Source organism: Balaenoptera musculus, chromosome 17 (genome assembly GCF_009873245.2).
Source record: "Balaenoptera musculus isolate JJ_BM4_2016_0621 chromosome 17, mBalMus1.pri.v3, whole genome shotgun sequence".
Taxonomy (NCBI): Eukaryota; Metazoa; Chordata; class Mammalia; order Artiodactyla; family Balaenopteridae; genus Balaenoptera; species Balaenoptera musculus.
In genome coordinates, this window is record NC_045801.1 from 15468504 (window position 1) to 15477578 (window position 9075).

The 9075-nt window shown below is 45.4% G+C and overlaps 1 protein-coding gene across 5 annotated transcripts in view; it reads right to left on the reverse strand.

Moving 5' to 3' along the window:
* Window positions 1-8410, reverse strand: part of RNF139 (ring finger protein 139) — a 33097-nt gene extending 24687 nt beyond the window's left edge. For 2 of the 5 annotated variants that reach the window (XR_005017032.1, XR_005017033.1), the window contains exon 1: window positions 6930-8410. Coding sequence is in view for 3 of the 5 variants with exons in the window: in XM_036830388.1 (XP_036686283.1) it covers window positions 8186-8353 (168 nt within the window). In the remaining 2 variants the exon portion in view is untranslated. The remainder of the gene's footprint in view (window positions 1-6929) is intronic. The other 3 variants (XM_036830388.1, XM_036830391.1, XM_036830390.1) reach the window with 3 other exon arrangements.
* Between the last annotated feature and the right edge of the window lie 665 nt (window positions 8411-9075).

The following is a 9075-nucleotide window of genomic DNA, read 5'->3' on the forward strand; positions in this document are numbered from 1 at the left end:
CTCCATCCTCCTGCTTTGGTCATCAGATCTCCTACTACTTGCTCCCATCTCCCTCTTACAAGGACCTCTGAGATTATATTGGGTCCACCTGGATCATCAAGGCTATTCTCCCCATCTTAACTTAATCACACCTGCCAAGTCCCTTTTACCATGTAAGATCACATTTTCACAGGTTCTGGGTATTAGGACATGGACGTATTTGGGGGGCCATTATTTAGCCTACAAGGGGAATTCTATTTCTACTTTTTCATTCCCAGACTTGCACTTTCTGTCTATACTGGACATGGCACTATATAATGAGTTTGATTTAGTATACTGAGTCCTGGTGGACAGCATCCCATCTTCACATCTTCCAAGCTTTTGCTGCAGTTTCAAAAGGATTTTTCACCACTCCATCGGGCCAGCATTTTCTAGACTCTGTAGTATGTGATAGGACCAGTGAATCCCATGGTCATGAAACAGTCCTTTGCTGTAAAGTAGGTCCCTAGGTCAAAGGCAATATTATGCAGGATACATATTGATGGACCAAACACTTGTAAACCCTTGGACAAGTAGTCTGGCCAACATCTTGTGGGCAGGAAAGGCAAACTCATACCTGGAGACGGGAAGATTCTAGTAAAGGTCAGTCACTGTCCTTCCAGGATAGGAGCCTGATGTAATCAACTTGCTACCAAGTAGCTGCTTGGTTTCCTTGAGGGATGCTATTGTATCAAGGGCTCAGTGCTGAACACGAGGGAGTGGCCACTTGGTGAGTGGAAGCCATGCTGTTGGCCTCTTGCTCACCTGCATCCCTGGGACATGACAATGTACATGAGCCCATTGTGCCAGTACTGGGACAGCTGACGGCTGCGGTTGCTTAAGTTACTGGCCAAGTCTGTTTACCTGGTTGTTGAGTGCCTGTTCTGTGGTGGATTATCCCTGGTAGGCATTGTTATACAACACAAAGTTCTTTACTCATGTGCCGAATCCCGCAGATTTCTCCACTGCTTCTTCTCCAGGTTTCCCTGTCCCTGATCTAATCTTTTTCATGCCAGGCCCCTGATCATCTAGCCAACTTATTTGCCACTTGCCAAGAAGATATATTCTTACTTCAAACCACTTCTTTTTCCACACAAAGTGGATGACCAGGAATACTGCCCCAAATTCTGCCTTTTTGGAGAATTCACCTGTCTTTTAACAGCACTCCTGATTTGGGCTGTAGGGCAGAAGTCTATTTTTGTTTTGAACCCATATTCCAATAAACCCATCGGTGAACTTAGCTTGGGCTTTTTTGTCCTGAATCAGCTAGACAAAAGAGCCTCTCAAGCAGCCACAGTTGTGAACTGAGGGAGGGACCCTGGTTCAAGAGTTATACGTATGATACGGGAGTCTGGACCACCTGCCTATGTACCTATTCATTTCCCCTGGCCCTACTTGTCACCGATCCCAGGTGTACCACTTCCACCTTATGATGGATTGACTTGGTGGGTCTGACAAAACCTAGCTCATGGAGGGTTACTTGATGTCCCATGAGATGCTCAGTTCCTACCAAGGCCCATCAGCATGCAAGGAGCCATTTTTGAATGACGTGTGGTTCTCCACTGCAGATGCTTTGGCCTTGCTACAGAACCTAGTAGTCTACCTTGCGATTCTCCAGTTGGAGCTTGCCATAAACTCCCATGGCTGCTATGCTTATCACAGATACTCTTGTCCCGTAGAATCTCCTGTATTGAATGGCCCATGCAGTACGGCTAATTACACTGCAGCCTGTACCTGCTACAGAGCCTTTATGTGCTCTGGATCCCACTGAAAACTGGCAGCCTTCCAGTCACCCAGTATATGAGTCAGAGCAGTATTCTCAAGTTCTGAATTCCCACAAAGAAGCCTGGAGCTTGATGTGCATTCTTGGTGGCAGAATATTGATAAAATGAGTGAGATGCAAAAATTTGTTCTTTACTACGAAGGAGACATCTTGACATTCAAGCAGACCACTGGACCCTAAAAATTTCACTGATGTAAAAGGTTGCTTGTTCTTATTAGTGATTATTTCCTATCCTTGGGAGTATAATATGCTAGCTACTTATTGTTTACCTGGCCCAAGTAGTAATGATGTCATGAATGTAATAGGTCAGTGTGACATTCCGTGGAAGGTTCAGATGGTCTAGATCTCTTCCGACTATATTATGATAGAGGGTGGGCAAGTACTGTTCTCTGTCCTATATGAATGCAAACTGCTTCCCATCCCACACCCTCAGCACCCAGTTCAACAGACTCTCATGGCTCCTGTTGGTACATGTAGGTTAGGTCCTGCATCTCCTTTGGCACATAGGCCCATTTGAAAGTGCTGAAAGTAGACACACAAAGTGAAGGGAAAGGAGCTGCAGGACAGCTGCTTCACCATGGTGCTGCAGAACTGCTTTGTTTTTTCCATAAAGTTTTGCTACTTTTATTTGAATTTTGAAACTGTACGTTTAGCTTTGATTTTAAAATAAAATTCAATTACTAAAAGAAAAAAAGGGAAACTAGGACAGTCTATCCATCTGTATCTACCTACCTACCTAATATGTGTGTGTTATACCAAAATTCAGTTTTAGCCTCATATTCAATATTTTCTACTTACCTTGGATTCAACCTTGACCTTTAAAAACCCAAAGAGACAAATACCTATTTTCTCACTGTTTCTGGCCTCTCTGAAATTGTGATTGTTGGTCAGGAAATCTTGCAAGTTATTATCATATCTAATCAGAAAGATATCATTGCTAATATTTTAATATTCATTTTATAATATAGGTAATTCTAACATAATTCTAAACATAATCGTAGCAAGAAATTCTTATGTGCTTTACATGTTGAAACATTGTCAGCTGAAGTATGTATATTATTGCTAGAGTGAATTTCCTCAATAATAATGATTGTGAAAGCTAGTACATTTAAGTCAAAACAATTATTATAAACTTCTAAATAGTTTAAAAAAAATTGACAAAATTTATGAAACAACAGCCCTCAAGGCATCGGACATAGGCAATGAAGAGCAATGGTCCATGAGAGGTGGAAAACAAACCAGGTGAGCCATACAATTGCTCCAACTTACAGCCTGGAGAAGTTTTCCAGGCTGTGGCATGAGGATGGAGTGGAGGCCAGCAGTCTGACTCCCTGAGGTGAGGAGGTGAGTCCTGGGAGCCCAGGTAAGTAGAGTTCACAGGGTAGAATGCCAGGGAGGAAAAAGCCACACACAGAGGGAACTCCAGAGATCTGCTGACCGTTCCCTTAAAAGTTTTCAGCTGAGTAATGATCAGCCCACATGATAGGAAACTACCAAAAGCCAACAAAAGACCCACCAGAAAGGATAATAGGAAACAATACTCAAGAGCTCACACCACACAGGGTGGTGGATAATTCCTGTTCCTACGTACAGCAAGAGTGGAAAATCTCATAATTCACAAGGCGTCAGAGAACGAAGAAAGGTCCTGCTTCAATAATGGAAAAAAATTAATCCTAGACTATATGCTGCTCTAACAAATGCTTAAAAGCAAGACTCAAAAAGACCAAACTGTTTCCAAGTAACCTAACTGTATTCCAGAACAAAACTCAAAAATGCTTTTAAAAATATGAAAATAGTTTTAATCATTTAAAATAATAGTTTAGTTTGAAAATGACTAGTTTTATGGCTTGCCAATGTGAAGTGGCTGCACCTTGAGGCTGTTCAGAGTGACATATACTGGGTTTCTTCTCACACGTGTGCCCAGGGTGGAAGAAACTGAATTAAAAATGCTTTTTCTATATATTTGTGTCTCATCGTTTTAAATTTCTGTTTGTATATTTTAAATATATACATTATACTCATGTATTAATACATGCATGTAATTTATTAAAATTATGGAGTGAATGAATAGAGCAGCTCACGGTCGAGGGAGTTTGATAAAATCATTATTATTGTTTTTTAATCCCAACTTCTCCATCAGGTGGGTATATTAATCAGCAACTAATACTAATGCCTGCAAAGGAAGCCTTTAGAGCTTTTACAAATTCCTGGATTGAATTTGTAAGGACGCATTGAGCCTCCTGACCCCTTCAGTCTTTTTCCCTTGGTTCCACTAAATGTCTCTTCCGGGTCAGGCCATCCAGCAGGTGCTTGGAGAAAACTGTACTGTAAATGGATATACTCAGGTGGAGAAAAGGCTTAAGGGACCCTTATTCTCTTCCATCACACGTAACTCCTGCTCACTCTTTAACTCTCAACTTAGGCATCCCTGCTCCCACCTTCCCAGCCACCCTCTCCACCTCCCATAACCCAGATCCTATGCGTGCCTGTAAAAACCCATTTGTTTCTATATGTGCACTTAGTACATAGTACTGACATTGTTTCATCTGTGTCCGTGTCACCAGGTGGTGATTCCATTGTGGGCAGGACTCAGGTTTACTCACCTCTACGTCCCTGGCCCTCCGCACAGTGCCTGATGGGGAAATTCACAGAACATCCTAATAAACCAGTGAATGGCTTTCAAAATAAAGTCATTCTGCTGTAAGTCAAGCAGATGTGCAGCAATCCCTCACAGCCAAATTGGGAAATGGTAGTTCCCCTCATACAAAGACTGAAATATTCACGATATACCAGTCACTGTGATGACAGTTAACGTATGTTAACTCATTTAAACCCAACAACTTCCCTTCAGGATATGTTCAATTGTTAACTCCAGCATACAGACGAGGAAACGAAATCATGAGAGATTCATGACTTGCCTCAGGTCACATAGAAAGTAGAGGAGCCAGGAGCTGAATGAGTGGAACCTAAATGCCACGAAGGCAGAACCCATGTCAATCTTCTTTCCCCACTAACACTCAGGGCCTGATACGTATAACAAGTTGAATGAATTCATTTGGGTGCACGTGACATCAGCTGCCTCTCCCACAGCTTATGGCAGGAAGCTAACACCTCAGCCCCTGGACATGCGGCTCCCTGACTCATCTTCCTCATTGTTTCTCCCCCTGGATTGGCTCAAGCTCCGCCTGGCATCTTTAGCTTGAGGAGAGAACGCTGTAGGCACAGGTGTGAGAAGAAACCCAGGGTGTGAAATGATGAAGGCAAACGCAGGAAGGCCGTTCTGTGGGATGGGAATGGAATCTAGCAGGCTCGCTCTGAGGGGTCACATGATAGCCAACATTTCCTGGGGGCCTACTCTGCACAAGACACTGTTCTTTTTAATCCTTACAGCAACCCCCATCTTCAGCACATCTCTCACTGCTTCTTCTGTTCCAAACTGATCTAATGGCAATGCTCCAAACACTCTGAGCTTCCAAACTCTGGCACCTGTCAGTCTCTTCAACCAGCACCTGACTTCACTTAACAAAATCTCACCCAGTTTTTAAGAGCCAATTCAAACACTACCTCTCTGAAGACCTCCTCATTCAATTCTCAGAGCTTTTTTTTCCTTCCCCACCTTTACACTTCTACAACGAGCTATCACTCATACGGCACTTACTGCGTTCTGACTCTTTCAGCATTTGTGTTACGTCTGTTGCTAGCTTGGGAGCTCCTCAGAGACAGTATCTAATGCCTCTTCATATTTCCTGTGGCTCACGTTGATAGTAGGCATTTAATATTTTCAGAACAACACAAGCAGCACCAATCCTGTCCTTATTGGCACTGCTGCAAGAGAAGAACAAGCAGCCCAGCCCAACCGCAGCCAGACAAATGCCAGGTACAATCATAATCATGATAAAGCCACACTTATCCTTTTTCTTTTTTTTGGCCTCGCCACACAGCTTGCGGGATCTCAGTTCCCCTACCAGGGACTGAACCCAGGCCACAGCAGTGAAAGCCTAGAATCCTAACCACTAGGCCACCAGGGAACTACCAAGCCACACTTTTCTGTATTTCCTTCAAGAGGAAAACAAGCCCAGATGACTTCAAAGTGCACCAAAACAAAGCTCTGAAAATTGATTCTCGACAATTAGTCATCCTAAAGGTAAACAGTGATTCCTTACACTTAGTCATTCCAACAGTAAACAATGGCGCTGGCAGACAGCCATAAAATAAGGGGAGGCTTGGAAAACTGCACAGCATCTCACATTCCTTAGTGCTCCTTATGTTGGCCCTGATGTTCTCCGCCAGGGAAGGAAGATGGAAAGGCAGTCTGAGGCCTGTAAAAATCTAAGATTTTAATTCAAACTTTAAAAATTAGCTAGCAATTGGCAGCTACTGCACAAGCTAAGGCTGGAAATCTAGTTTCCCTGCCCTGTCACTTAAAGCAGTCATTCTTAACACTTTCTCTACTATGATAAACCTAAGACACACCCTCCCCGCACCTACTCATTTAGGAATGCTAAAGTAGACGAATGGAGGTAATACACTAGAGGAATTTTTGTCCTCTTCCATCCCTAATTTAGTCAGTCATAATAACCAAGCAGCACCACTTGAATGCCTTGCTTTGGACCCCACTGCTTAGACCCATCGGTTTTATTTCTCAAATCCATTCACCTCTCACTGCCACCACCCTAGTCCAAGCCACCATCATCTCATGCCTGAACCACCACAGAAGCCTCCTCGCCCGTCTCCCTGCTTCCATCCTGGCCCCACTCCAGGTGAGTTTCCATACTGTAGCTGCAGTGATTTTGGAAACAGCACTGTATCCTTCACTCTAAAATAACCAATGCCCTGTGCATAACTGTTTATTAGGTGACAGCCATGTGAGACCTTGCCAAGAATCCCTCATTTTGCAAATGAGAAAATTCAAGGCCAAAGGAATACTGGAACCATGTTCCCCAGATTAGATAGAACTGAGGTCACAATTCAGAACTCACAACTGCACAGCCAGGCCTCATTTCAATGAGCCACACTACTTCTCCCAGATACGTAGCTCATTCTGTAGGGTGTTAACGGAAGACAAATGAAATAATATGTATTGATTTAGAGCCTGCTTTTAGGGCCACAAAATATTAAAATAGATTACCAGGAGACAAGAGGGGTGAGGCCCCAGCCTGAGTTGATGCTTTAAGGGCCACTCACACGTAGATCCTCCTGTCTCAGGATCCACCTTCTCTAGCCAACTAGAGGACAGGGGCGGCATTCCAGATCCAGGACTATGTGATCCACGTGGGGAGCATAGGATTTCACTGGTTGGATGTGCAGGATTTGTGTCTTCCACGGTTTCCCGTGCACCTGTTGAAGAAGAGTGGCAATTCGACTTTCTGCAGCTTCCGCCCACCTTTGCCACTCTGGCTTGGTGGTGGCTGACAGCACTTTTCTCCTAGAATCTCTGGCAGCTCCATTTTTCAACTGGTTGGTGATCATTTGCTGAGGAGAAGACCAATACTCCTTTTCCATTTCACTGCTTCCAGAAGGCTGGAGAGTCTTCCCTGGGAAAGATTCCACATTTTGGTGAATATGCAAAATGCCTCCAGCATCCTGTCTTAGCGTTTGGCAGGCAATGGGCCAGCCTTCTTCAGAGCTGGGAATCAGCCCCAGGTTCACCCTGTCCGCAATGCTTGAGAGCTTCAGTTTTCTGTTATCCCCAAAGTGTATCTGGCATCGATCAGCTACTCCATTGAGCTCAAGGTTATTTCTCAGAGCAACTACAGCATGCGGGTTCCACTCGCAAGCATGGACGAAGGCAGCACCAGCATGAACTAGGAAAGGCAAGGTAAAATAACCAATCCCTGCATAGAGATCCACCAGCACTTCTCCAGCACAGGGCAGCGATGCCACACGAAGCTTCTCGGTGATGTTTCCGAAGGAGAACATGCACTGGGTCACGTCAAACTTATATCGGATCCCATTATCCACATGCTCTACCCAGCCATGGTCGCCCAGCAGCAGACTCACTGCTGGAGTTCGAGTGCCATCCGGTGACACCCGCCCTCGTTTGGCCAAACGCTGGACGTCAAGGGCCGAGGCAACCGTCTCCCAGAGTTCTGGTTCCAGATTTCTCCATTGCTTGGCTTGGAAACAGTCCTCACTCAGCAACAAGAGGTCACCATGTCGTTGCCAAGATCGGGGCAGATCAGCCTCCAGCTGAGCTGACCACGTCACTCCGCGGCCCTCTACCCAGCGTCTCACCTCAAGACACAGCCTTTGGGCAGGTGAACAAGCCTGGGCCTTCTTTGAAAGAACAGGATTCAGGAGCTGCGTTAGCACACAGGTGCTGCCTGGAGCCACACGATTCCTCAGCTCCCGCAGGTGCTGCTCATGGAGGCTCTCTCCCAGCACCGGCAGCGCCACGGTGCCATCCGGCATCTTTTCCACACGGTGCTGTCTCTCCAGGAGTTTCTGCTTCTCGAGATATTCCCTGTATCGCTGAGTAAACCGAGGTTCAGTCACAACTGCGACAACAGCCGCGGACTTCCCGCCTGCCCTGTCCATGTTGCTGCGCCGCATTCCCTGGGAATCCCTCCGCGCGACTCCGAGTCCACTCACTTCCGTCCGCACATCCAAGCGCAAAGACGGAAGACGGGCGCGCACGCCGCTGGCTGGGGCCGGAAGTGACGTCAAACCGGCAAGGCGGAACTATATGATATTATCGCGCTAGTTGATGAATGGCGTCGACGTTGCCGTTGCCGTGTGAGGCCGCTGCCGCCATCTTTGTTGTGGCCAACCGTTACTTGTTCCTGCCTAAGAGGAAATTAATAACAAGCAGGAATTCTGCCGGCTTAAAAACTTCAAATTAGTTGGTATTCTCCAGAACCCTCAGATACTCTCTGCAGTGCTGCTCACAGATCAAAAGAAAGAAGTGAACCTGGAATGATGCAATGAATTTGGAGAAAGCCTTCCCTTAGTCCCGTGCTGCGCCTAAATCTGGCACCTAAATCTCAGCCTGAGATGGAACTGTTCCCAAGGCTAAACACATTCTAGGGACACCAGTCTCCTTTCGCTTCCTTTATAAAATTGGCCAAACCTTTTCTTGTGCTCTTGCCTTTGTACTTGCTGTCCCCTTTGTCTGAAATGCCCTTCCCCTAGAAGATACAGTGGCTGGCGATTTGTCTGAAGGTCATCTTCTTGTGAGGCCTTCATTAAACACTCTCTTCCCTCCACATTGTCTATTTAACACTGTAATTTCTTCTTTAGCTCTTGTTTTGCTGTATATACAAGAGCTTTCGTCC